The 13,013-nt window shown below is 41.9% G+C and overlaps 1 protein-coding gene across 1 annotated transcript; it reads left to right on the top strand.

Moving 5' to 3' along the window:
* The first annotated feature begins 1,969 nt into the window (after positions 1 to 1,969).
* LOC112214765 (nuclear factor 7, brain) lies at positions 1,970 to 12,725 on the top strand. Its single transcript, XM_024373769.2, has 8 exons — positions 1,970 to 2,045; positions 2,449 to 2,496; positions 5,211 to 5,350; positions 5,714 to 5,812; positions 7,323 to 7,604; positions 8,084 to 8,212; positions 10,994 to 11,099; positions 11,390 to 12,725. Exons 2-8 carry the CDS (start codon positions 2,457 to 2,459, stop codon positions 11,920 to 11,922), a joined length of 1,329 nt encoding a protein of 442 aa, XP_024229537.1. The 5' UTR covers positions 1,970 to 2,045; positions 2,449 to 2,456; the 3' UTR covers positions 11,923 to 12,725.
* Positions 12,726 to 13,013: the final 288 nt, after the last annotated feature.

The following is a 13,013-nucleotide window of genomic DNA, read 5'->3' as shown; positions in this document are numbered from 1 at the left end:
CTTTCCTAGTCCTTCCCACGGCTATGCGCTCACACACACACAGACAATTTTCACTTATGGAAAAACATGTCCACAAGACCTTGATCAATTTCTGGCCTATTCCTGACACTTCGCCTGGCAACAGTAAAATATTCAGGTGTGTGATGATTGGTCAGTATGATGCGAAGAGCCAAAGCTAATTCTCAACTGTGATCCATATTATTTAAAATGTATGCTCCCTATTGCCTTTAGGTCTTAGTAACAGTAGGGCAATTATTTAGCCGTTCAGATCAGGAAATGCCAATGTGGCAGTTATATGATTGTTTATTCAACAGAGAGATACCCATCATAAAGCAACATTAAACCTTACTCTATCAGGTAGCTTATAGTTTGCGTCACAATGCGGTACCGATGATGTAAAGATGCGTGTAAGGTCTATTAAATGAATGGCCTGTGATAAGCCTATTAATGTGTGAGCTGGCAGGAGTGTTTGTTTGTGTGGCTCTCCCTCGTTTCTAACCAACCGTATTACTGTCCCTGAAATGGTTGGCTGAATGGAGAAAGCAGCCACATCATGGGAGAATCAAGTATGAGTGTACACAAGATAAGGGACCCTCTTTTCCAATACCAGAATATGACTCAAATCCTAAATGTATATGCCATCACTAAATGAAACTATGTTAGGGATAGAGAAGAGATTCATACAAAATACAATCCTTTAAAACCTCTTGGCGCACAGATCCCTTTAGCAGAATCATTTTCGTCAACATCCGGTGAATTGCAGAGCGCCAAATTCAAACTAATTTACTAAAAATATTACATTTTCATAATCACAAGTGCAATATACCAAAACACAGCTTAACTTGTTAATCCAACTGGCGTGTCAGATTTAAAAAAGGCTTTACTGTGAAAGCAAACCATGCGATTATTACAAACAGCTAGCAGCAAAGTAGATTGGTTACGAAAGTCAGAAAAGCAATCAAATTAATCGTTTACCTTTGATCTTCATATGTTTGCACTCACGAGACTCCCAGTTACACAATGAATGTTTGTTTTGTTTGATAAAGATTCTCTTTATATCCAAAAACCTCCATTTGGTTGGTGCGTTTTGTTCAGAAATCCACAGGCTCGTGCGGTCACGAAGGGCAGATGAAAATTCCAAATAGTACCCATAAAGTTCGTAGAAACATGTCAAACGTTTTTTAGAATCAATCAGTTTTTACAATAAATAATCGATAATATTTCAACCCGGACGGTAGCCTTTTCAATAGAAAAGAGAAAGAAAAGGTCTCGCTCCAGGCGTGGGTGCACAAATCTGAGGACACTGACGCGGTGTGATCATTCTCGCTCATTTTTTCAGAATAAAAGCCTGAAACTATGTCTAAAGACTGTTCACACCTTGTGGAAGCCATAGGGAAAGGAATCTGGTTGATATCCCTTTAAATGGAGGATAGGCTTGCAATGGAAACATGTAGTTTCAGAAAAACTTTCTGGATGGATTTTCCTCAGGTTTTCGCCTGCAATATCAGTTCTGCTATACTCAGACAATATTTTGATAGTTTTGGAGACTTTAGAGAGTTTTCTATCCGAATCTGCCAATTATATGCATATTCTATTTTCTGTGCCTGAGAAATAGGCAGTTTACTTTGGGCATGTTTTCATCCAAACATCAAAATACTGCCCCCTAGCCTCAAGAGGCTTTAATTTAGACATGAAAATTGGGATACTGTTCTGTACAGGCATAAGTGTATAGTTGCTAATGATTGATCCACTAAAATGGCATCAAAGATGGTGAATCCGCGTCACATCAACATGTGACCTTCGTGACCCCTTATCGCTATAATATCTCGCGCTCTCTCTTTGGTAAAGCCAACAGTGATTGCTAGGAAGGTAGACTGATTATACTTTATATCCTTGCAGAAAAGTCCCCCCCTCCATCTCAGTGCCAAGGACCATAAAAAAGTCCAAAGTTCAAACTGCAAGTACTGTAACAAAAACAGCAGACTTGGGAGGGTTTGCTGTACAAACTACCAAGAACACGCACCAGACCGACCTTCACACATAGGGTAGGATTTTGGTTTCTTTTTCATTTTTATCTTAAATGTGTTATTCTTTGTCATTTGATCTAATATAATGATAAACTCATTGTCATGTTTCGTTTTAATTGTGATAAAGATTATATTTATGATATTTCCTTATCTACTGAAGTTTTTTTTCATAGCTTCAACAATGTCACCTGACATTGTTTTTAGTTCTGCATTTAGAATGTTGTGTATGTGTATTTCATTTCAATGTATATTCAAAGCTCGGTAGTAGACTTTCAGTTTTAAGTTAAGCGTATTTGACGTGTGACCGTCAAATTTGCCATTTTGTACAATTCAACGTGGATATGGATGAATAAGTTCAATCTTTGGTGGCCTCAACTGTCATATGGAATATTTTGTAAGGAGTCAATTTATGTTCATGCAGGATTAAGGATGGCAACTTTCGAAATGAAGAGCATTCTGAAGGTGTCGAGTAAGTATTTGTCCCCTTTCCTTACTGAGATATATATATACACACACAGTGGGGAGAACAAGTATTTGATAACCTGCAAAATCGGCAGTGTTTCCTACTTACAAAGCATGTAGAGATCTTGAATTTTTATCATAGGTACACTTCAACTGTGAGAGACGGAATCTAAAACAAAATTCCTGAAAATCACATTATGATTTTTAAGTAATTCATTTGGATTTTATTGCATGACATAAGTATTTGATCACCTACCAACCAGAAAGAATTCAGTCTCTCACAGACCTGTTAGTTTTTCTTTAAGAAGCCCTCCTGTTCTCATTACCTGCATTAACTGCACCTGTTTGAACTCGTTACCTGTATAAAAGACACCTGTCCACACACTCAATCAAACAGACTCCAACCTCTCCACAATGGCCAAGACCAGACAGCTGTGTAAGGACATAAGTGATAAAATTGTAGACCTGCACAAGGCTGGGATGGGCTACAGAACAATAGGCAAGCAGCTTGGTGAGAAGGCAACAACTGTTTGCGCAATTATTAGAAAATGGAAGAAGTTCAAGATGACGGTCAATCACTCTCGGTCTGGGGCTCCATGCATCCATCCTCCCATTTTAGAAAACCCCTTTGTAAGGATGTTAGCACAGCTAAAACTGTTCTTCTTTAGACTAGTTGAGTATCTAGATCATCAGCATCTGTGGGTTCGATTACAGGGTCAAAATGGCCAGAGACAAAGACCTTTGTTCTGAAACTCGATTTCTTGTTCTGAGAAGTGAAGGCTATTCCATGTGAGAAATTGCCAAGAAACTGAAGATCTTGTACAACGCTGTGTACTACTCCCTTCACAGAACAGAACAAACTTGCTCCAACCAGAATAGAAAGAGGAGTGGGAGGCCCCGGTGCACAACTGAGCAAAAGGACAAGTACATTAGTGTCTAGTTTGAGAAACAGACACCTCGCAAGTCCTCAACTGGCAGCTTCATTAAATAGTACCCGCAAAACACCAGTCTCGACATCAACAGTGAAGAGGCGACTCCGGGATGCTGGCCTTCTAGGCAGACTTGCAAAGAAAAAAACATATCCCAGACTGTCTGATTAAAAACAAGTTTAAGATAGGCAAAAGAACACAGACACTGGACTGAGGAAGATTGGAAAAAAGTGTTCTGCCTAGAAGGCCAGCCACTTCCCTGTTGACGTTGAGACTGGTGTTTTGAGGGTACTATTTAATGAAGCTGCCAGTTGAGCAGTGTTGCCAACTAATTTTCAGGGTAAGTTGCTAGAGGCAGGTTGAATTGTTGCTAAATGATGTTGTGATGTCATTACATAGAATACACAATAATGTTACCCAAATATGATTTGACATTTGTTCAGGTACAGACTCCCACTCTTTTCTGCACAATTTTGGAGACATATTGATTGATGTTGTAAGTTCTGTTCAAGATCAAACATTCGTGACCAACTATATTCATTGGGTTTGGCTCATCGAACCGTACCTCTGCTGCAGTCAGCCAACAATGATTTGCAATTTGCTGAAATTGCTGCTGGCCTGCTGCTGCCTGTGCATGAGCTGAGCACCTGCTGCTGACGTCACTCACAATGCACTTTTGCAGCATGGCACGTGTTGTTACTGATTGTGACAGAGAAAATAGTTTGTGTCATTTAGAAAGAAAATGCGTGCATTTTAGCATTTGAGTCACTTTTCAAAAGTTGCTAAAAGTTCTAAATCCATTTTTAAAAGTAGCTACATTTCTTGCTATGGTGCTGTTTGAAAAAAAAGTTGCCAGGGTAGTCTGAAAAGTTGCTAAATCTAGCAACAAAATTGCTAAATTGGCATCATTTGTAACGATTTTCATCTGGAGAAGAGGATCAAAATGCAGCGTGGTAAATGTTCATCATACTTTTAATTAAAACTGAACACTACACAAAATGAAAACGAAACAGTTCTGTGTGGAAAACACAGACACAGAAAACAATCACCCACAACCAAAATGGGGAAAACAGGCTACCTAAAGTGTGATTCTCAATCAGAGACAACGATCGACAGCTGCCTCTGATTGAGAACCATACCAGGCCAAACACAGAAATACAACATAGAAAAAAGAACAGACTACCCACCCAACTCACGCCCTGACCAAACTAACACAAAGACATAATAAAGGAACTAAGGTCAGAACGTGACATCATTTGAGGACGTGTGTATGTATATGTGTATATATATATTTTTTTTTTATGTGACTTTTTAGTTGACCACAAATCAAGTCATCTTTATTTAGAACTATTTTGAATTGCCTGTCATCCTATTAAACGTGACTACATTGGTAGTTATTTATTGTTGTAATATGAATCTAGAATTGATTCCAAACTGGCATTCAATCTTTATTAGAACACATCACAACCGTCCAATAGTGAGGCAATCATTAAAAACAAGCATAGATCAATCCATTTTAGAGCACTACTATCTATCTACTACTTTCTGTGTACTATATAGCACTGCCAGTGTAGGGGAGACCAGAGACTTTTACTCTAATGAACTAGGTCAGTAATTTGACTCCTAATCATTCATACCATTCACAGGTCTGTACATAAAACGGTCGGTTCACAATGTTTTAATCCGAAAATGTTTTAATCCCCCCCATGCCAGGGGCACTTGAAATTAACTCTGAAATGTATCTGTGTGTCCCCACCCCTCTAATCTCATTTTATCACTGTTTCACCTCCAGAGCTGAAGTTGGAGAGCTCTACCCAGAGTCACTCCATCGGGGCGGTGCGATGGAACCTTCCTGAAGAAGACCTCCAGGCCCACAGCTCAGCCCCTACCAGTCCCTCCAAGAGCTGCGCCCCCTCCACAAGCCGCTTACGGGTAAGTTACACACAAACCTCCATCCACTCACAGCATCACATTTGATTTGTTTATTTAACCAGGCAAGTCAGTTAAGAACAAATTCTTATTTACGGCCTACCCCGGACGACGCTGGGACAATTGAGCGCTGCCCTATGGGACTCCCAATCACAGCCGGTTGTGATACAGCCTGGATTCGAACCAGGGTGTCTGTAGTGATGCCTCCAGCACTGAGACGCAGTGCCTTAGACCACTGCGCCACTCGGGAGCATCCAGTCTATTTAAAAGTCGTTCTATTCATTTGTGTACTCTTCTACCTGTATGTGCTTGTTTGTACTGGTTTTCTACATTTGCCTGCTCAACCTGTATATATGTGTCTTGTAGCAACATCCTCGTCAAAACGGCCTGAAGAACCTGCGCAGCCTGCAGGAGTGTGTCCGCTTCATCAACCACTGGAAGGAGCAGGTGGCCGAAGTCTGTAAGGTAAGTAGACCCCTGAGAGGGAAAGAGAGCGAGAAAGAGAGTGGGGGATAGGGGAGACATACATTTATAGAAAGAACAAGGGGGGAGGGATGTGGTAAGAGGATGAGGAAACAAAAGCCCCGACAGACCAGGGATGCACATTGATTTCCAATGTTAGTATGATAGTTTTAGCGGTAGTTTTGGCGATTGTATTAACGTTACTATTAGCGGTAGTATTAATTTGACCCATATTTTGTATTGCAAAATGCCTCTGGAATTATGGATTGTGAGGGCAAAGGACAAGTAAATGCACAGGGATGTGCGATGAAGGAGAAACAGTAGGCCTGGTTTAGTGGGGATGGCGTCAATCATTGGGGAACTATGAGACAGGTGTTGAATGAAGCCTAGATAGTGAATAAGGCCTGTCTGTCGGTCAGGGATTGTTCACAAAAATGATGCAACATTTAATTTAGTGACTTTACAGAGAAAGGAATGTATATATTTTTTAATATAAAAAAAGGGCTTTGTTGTCCCCAAAGGGACTTTACAACTGTCTCTTGAGTAAAACAGGGTGAAATGACCCATTTGGGTTGATCACCATGTTATTATAGCTTGAACACCTGGGTTGACTGTCCTCTAGTTAGTCAACATGTTGACAGTTGGACCGTTTTAATACTTTCCCTCCTAGAAGAAAAAGTATTGATTCTCATAACCAAATTGTTCTTAGCGGGACAAACTTCGCTTGTTTATTACCTTCACATTTGACATGTTAGTCATTTAGCAGACACACTTATCCAGAGTGACTTACAGTTAGTGCATTCATCTTAAGATAGCTAGGTGGGACAACCACATATCACAGGGATATAAAATAAATTATTCCTCAATAAAGTAGCTATCAGAAAAGTCAGAGCTAGAAGGGGAAGGGAGGAAGTCAAGTGCAAGTGTTGGTTCACCGATATTGGATACGCGTTGCTAAGCAAGACAGATGACAGTTAAATGAGGTGATGGGTAAGGAGGGTACTGATACAGGGGTTCTTATCACTCTTTACAGCTCTGTTAACCCATCCCAATGCCCCGTGGGGCTGAGCTGGAACAAACAGGGTTATAGTCAAACTATGTAACTTAGGCAGATACCCCTCCAGGGTGGGAGGGGAGGTTACAGGATAACATGGACAGTGGATTTTTACAATTGGGCCAGGTGGGGTTGGAGGTAAGGCGGGGTCGGGAGTGCTGAGCTGGCCTCTGGCGTATAACTGCCAGGTGGAACAGGGTTACTTAAACGAAAAAAACACTCAACCATCCCATTTTGCATTTATTTGATCTAGTTTTGCAACGCATGGCTAGATGTTCGCCTTGTGCCTATTTTCTTTGTGCGTGTAATGTAGCTTGATTCACAATCACAAGCTGTACTATCAATGGACAACACAGTATTGCTACGACAATAGTGAGATGGTTGACATGACATAGCTATACATGCTATTGAGAATGTACAGCATGATATTGACCTTGTTGCTGTTTTGTGTTGTTGCAGAGTGGCAGTGATGCAAGGGAAGGCACCAGTAAAGGAGAGACCCCTGAGGAACTGAAAGACCCAAGAACAGAACGCAGTCTGGAGGAGAGCAGGAAACTCATTCTCCTGTGGGCCAATGAGCTCACAAGTGTCGACAAGGAGTTGAAGAAAAGCCCCTGGGTGCAGGAAAGAAGTGAGAAGGTGGAGGAGGAGGAAGAAAACAGGGATGGAGAGGAGGATCCTAACGAGGAAGTGCAGCAGAGGATCATGGAATGGGCCAAGGAGCTGCAGAGCGCCTCAGAGGTGAGAGATCAGGGGTCAAGGATACAAATATATTTGAAGAGTTAAAGGAACACCACTGAGAAAAGAAACGGAGGAAATACGTGTTCCCTAATGATAGTCATTTCTATAACCTAAACAGCCTTGGGCCAGGTGGGGGTTGGAGGTAAGGCTGGGTCGGGAGTGCTGAGCTTGCCTCTGGCGTATGACTGCCAGGTGGGAACAAATCTGCTATTTGCAGATTTTCTAGCAAAAACTAAACACTTAGCATAAGGGGTAAAAGGTCAAAAAAGTGTTATTTATTTTTTACATTTATTTCACCAGGCAAGTCAGTTAAGAACAAATTCTAGTTTACAATGACGGCCTACATCGAACCAGGATGTCTGTAGTCATGCCTCTTGCACTGAAATGTAGTGCCTTAGACCGCTGCACCACTCGGGAGCCCAATAGGAGACCCATAGAGATGACTTGGTATTGACGTCCATGTGTCTGTGTCTACACAGAGCTGTGGGGTGCAAAGCGATGAGCTTGGCAAGGTTCTGCGTCTGCTGGGCCTGAGGAAGAAGAGACTGGTCAACCTCCTGCCCTTACTGGAGTTCATTACCTGGTCACTGCTAAAGGAGGACTGCAAGGTGAGCTCCAGACACCGACGCACGCAGGCGCACACAACAACAAAAGAAGGGGGAAAAAAGAGGTCAACATTATATATTGGAGAACTAGTTTAATAGTTTATTAGTTTCATAGTTTATTAGTTTCATAGTTGAATAGTTTATTCGTGGTCTTCTCATTAAACATAACACAACTCTTGATGTTTTGTTTACAGCGTTTTATTTTCTGAAGTCGTACCCTCACCTGAATCCATTATAATTAGTTAGCAATGTTCCCTCTTAAACATTCACATTTCTGTTGATTGAGGATCAGCAATACAATTATATAGTCTATACATGCTCAAATATGCATACCTCCACCAGGTTAAACACCTCTGTGTTATTTTTGATTCTGTACTAAATTTCAAGTCACACATTAGGAATGTGACCAAAACAGCTTTTTACCACCTGAAGTACATTGCCAAGGTGCGGCCTTTTCTCTCTCAGGCTGAGACAGAGAGACTCATCCATGCTTTTATTACAAGCAGGCTTAAATACTGTGATGCTCTCCTGTCTGATCTACCCAAGAAAGCCATTGGTCAACTACAAAACATACAGAATGCTGCAGCACGGGTACTGACCAAGACCAGACAGAGCACACATTACACCGGTTTTAAAATCTCTGACTGGCTGTGAGTTTTAGAATTAATTTTAAAATGATTCTATTGGTTTTTAAATCAATCTACGATTGTGCACCCCAATACATGTCAGACATGCTTTTAAGTAATGTACCCAGTATGTCCCTCAGGTCCTCTGGCACTGGCCTTTTAACTATCCCAAAGCCTAGAACCAAGGGTATCAGACCTCAGGATAAGACCCAGATGCAGACAGTTCGAAGTAACACAGGTTTATTACAAAAACAGGGGGCAGACAAACAACAGGTCAAGGGCAGATAGAGGTCATTAATCCAGGGCAGTGTCACAAGGTACAGAATAGCAGGCAGGGTCAGGGCAGGCAGAGGTCATTAATCCAGAGCAGTGTCACAAGGTACAGAATGGCAGGCAGGCTCAGGGTCAGGGCAGGCAGAGGTCATTAATCCAGGGCAGTGTCACAATGTACAGAACAGCAGGCTCAGGGTCAGGGCAGGCAGAGGTCATTAATCCAGGGCAGTGTCACAATGTACAGAACGGCAGGCAGGGTCAGGGCAGGCAGAGGTCATTAATCCAGAGCAGTGTCACAAGGTACAGAATGGCAGGCAGGCTCAGGGTCAGGGCAGGCAGAGGTCATTAATCCAGAGCAGTGTCACAAGGTACAGAATGGCAGGCAGGGTCAGGGCAGGCAGAGGTCATTAATCCAGAGCAGTGTCACAAGGTACAGAATGGCAGGCAGGGTCAGGGCAGGCAGAGGTCATTAATCCAGGGCAGTGTCACAATGTACAGAACGGCAGGGTCAGGGCATGCAAAATGGTCAAAACTGGGAAAACAAGAAAATGGGGTAAGGTCAAACGCTGGTAGGCTTGGCGAGACCAGACGAACTGGCAGCAGACAAACAGAAGACGGGTATAATACACAGGGGATAATGGGGCAAATGGGCGACACCTGGAGGGAGTTGGAAACAAGCACAAAAACAGGTGAAACAAATCAGGGTGTGACAGAGGTATGGAGAGGCAGCCTTTAGTTATTATGCCTCCAGCCTCTGGAATAGCCTGCCCAGAGAACCCAGGGGGGCTGGAACTGTGGACAAAGTTAAGAGATCTTAAGATAAAAAAAAATAATTAAAATGACAAACGGAACAACTAAAAACCACATCCTAAGGAAAAGCAAAGCTAAAAATATGTTTGTGTCGTAAATATTTCCGCTTTTATTTTCATTGTTTATTTATTTTTTCGTGTAAAGATGTCCATGTCTGAAATGTGCTGTATAAATAAAGCTTGATTTGATTTCTACCCACCTACTTACCTAAAGTGTTATGAAAGCAGCTTACATAACCAGAGATAGACCGCTCCACTAATAAAGCTGTAAAATCATAACTGGGTGGGCTACAGAGTGTTAGAGGTGTGCAAATAGTGGCAAGGTTTGTGGTGGAAGCATGACACAGATCAATGCTCCACCAGAATCTGTAGGGCTTATCACATAGAACTGATTAGCTACCTACCTGGTCCACAGGAAATCTAGGACTCAACCAATCATAATCTATTTAATCCATGTTTCTGTTTCATAATATTTGCTCAAGGTACTATTTCTTTATTCATAATGGTAGGGAAATTAGGAGCAAAAGTAAAGTTCTTTGGCAAGATCATGATGGATTAGATAAGAGGTATTTTTTAAAATGACATTTAAACCACGTATTTAAACCACCATATCAAAGTGTTGTTTTTTTCCAATTCAATATCTAGTAATAATATTGGGATATGTTACAATACATTTTAAATGAACATCACAAGACAGCCATCCCAAAACCAAACTCCATACAGCCCTATCTGTCTCATCACCCATACAGTGAATGATTTGACCGTTGTCTTGTCTAAACTTCACGACCGCCATACCTTCGCCTTGTTGTGATAAGACCCCAGGTCATTTGTTATAGTGCACTAAAACATAATGTCAAGAGAACTGCCAGTCTAGCATGTCATTTATGTCCTACTTTTCCTCTGTATCAGCATAGTGTGATCTGCCTTGTTGGTCAGGGTTGACCGGAACATGTATACATTTGAATCTGTTGATCTGGTCTGTGTCACTTTGATCTGTACATTTCAAGTCACAGTAAAAAATAGAGGTGAAAATGAAACTCTTAATGCCAATTCTTTGCCTGTGTTCCTATTTTCAGGGTGTTATTGCTCATCTGTGGCTGTCAGCCAAGCAGCGCACCTGGAAGGCAGGCACTGCAAGATACATCCCTAACTCGGTGTGGAACTGGATGGTCAGTGCATCAGGTAACTATCCTCCTATTTGGACATGTACTTTAGTTTAACATATTCATTTTTAAAAATTAAAAAGCACAGAAAATAAGAATGAATAGAATATTCAATATAAAGCATTTTCCAAACATTTTGCCCAAACCTTGAACTACAGCTTACATAATGGTAATAGCTACTAGCATAGAAAAGTAGAATAGAATAGAAAACAGATGACGATGTCATTTAAAATTATGAAAGTAAAAAATGTGCGGCACATTTCAGAAAGCTACCAACTCAACCAACTCTCTCCCCCCTCCTCCCTAAAGCTGACGTGACCCTTGACCCCATGACCAACCACTCATGGCTTCAGCTCTCCGACGACCACCGAAAGGTCCAGGAGGGCATATCCGAGTCCAACCTGCCCTTTAGTCCCCAGCGCTTTGACGCCTGGCCTGGCGTGTTGGGCTGGGAGGGATACGCCTCTGGACGCCACTACTGGGAGGTCGAAATAGCCAACAACGGCTACTGGCGGGTGGGCCTGACCACGGCGGGCGCCAAACGCCACGGCCGCTTCCCCATGAGCCCCCAGATGGGCTATTGGACCCTGTGGCGCAGCACCCACCAATTCTATGCCTGCACCAAGCCTGAGACGCCTCTGCCCCTGGGTCTGGTGGCCCGCCGGATGGGGATCTATCTAGACTATGAGGAAGGACAGATTTCCTTCTACAACGCGGAGACCAAGTCACACATCTATACATTTACAGACACCTTCAAGGAGAAGCTGTACCCGGTGTTTTCCCCACTGGACGGGCGCACACTCATCACCGTCATCTCGCCGCATAAGGTCTCTACGTTTTGAAGACATCAGGTTCCTTTGGTTTGTAGGTTCTCCCCAAACATCAGCTCTGTTAGCTTATTTTCCTTTGCCTTTCAATCACTGTCTGATTTGGACATGGTAAACCAGGTGTGTCATCATGTGCGTCTAGGCGCACGTGTGTGTGTGTAATGAGCAGCTTGCTCCAGTGACATTCTGTCCGAACTGCACCGTCTGCAGAAACTTACTTCAACAACTTTCTCCCTCAAGGGTTTTCTCCTAAATTATTACTTTCCCTCCTCTCTCGCTCTCTCTCACTCTCTCTCTGCAGCATCAAACTAATTGCCCGGCCAATCAATAACATGAATTAATCAAGGAAGTGCCAAGAAGAATAGAAAACAGTAGGAGAAGCAGCTGACACTGACCATCACAGACTTGGGTTGCGCATGGGCCCTGTTCCCACATCAATCCCTAGCCTTGGCCTAGACACTTCTGGACGGCCCCTTATAGATCTGAAATAACTGAATGGATAGAATCAAAAAGGAAGGAACTTCACACTCTAATAAAAAGTGTCTGTTAACACGCACATTTGACAAGTTAGATTTAAACATCAAATGTTTTAACAGCCCCACATTTTTATAACCTTTTTGTAAAATACTGTATGTATATAAATTGCATTATGACACTAAAACAGCTAGCTAAATGGAAGATGGAAAATGTACAATGAGGAGAACTAGTTATTTTAAATCCAGTGGTGTGAAGTACTTAAGTAAATATACTTTAAAGTACTACTTAAGTTGTTTTTTGGGGTATCTGTACTTTACTTTGCTATTTATTTTTTTGACATTTACTTTTACTTCACTACGTTCATAAATAAAATACTATACTTTTTACTCCAGACATTTTCCCTGACACCCAAAAGTACTCGTTACATTTTGACAGGAATATGGTCCAATTCACACACTTATCAAAAGAACATCCCTGGTCATCCCTACTGCCTCTGATCTGGTGGACTCACTAAACACAAATGCTTCATTTGTAAATGAATGTCTGAGTGTTGGAGTGTGCCCCCGGCTATCCGTAAATAAAAAATCTAATAAAGATTGTGCTGTCTGATTTGCATAATATAAGGAATT

Source organism: Oncorhynchus tshawytscha, linkage group LG15 (assembly GCF_018296145.1).
Source record: "Oncorhynchus tshawytscha isolate Ot180627B linkage group LG15, Otsh_v2.0, whole genome shotgun sequence".
Lineage (NCBI taxonomy): Eukaryota > Metazoa > Chordata > Actinopteri > Salmoniformes > Salmonidae > Oncorhynchus > Oncorhynchus tshawytscha.
The sequence above is the reverse complement of the archived record's forward strand: the minus strand, read 5'-3'. Positions and strand labels throughout refer to the sequence as shown.

Excerpts from the sequence above, each read along its gene's own strand:
- LOC112214765 (XM_024373769.2), top strand. The coding sequence starts at position 2,457 with ATGGCAACTTTCGAAATGAAGAGCATTCTGAAGGTGTCGA. Across the intron at positions 8,213-10,993 it reads TGCTAAAGGAGGACTGCAAG|GGTGTTATTGCTCATCTGTG; the intron begins GTGAGCTCCAGA and ends TCCTATTTTCAG. Across the intron at positions 11,100-11,389 it reads CTGGATGGTCAGTGCATCAG|CTGACGTGACCCTTGACCCC; the intron begins GTAACTATCCTC and ends TCCTCCCTAAAG.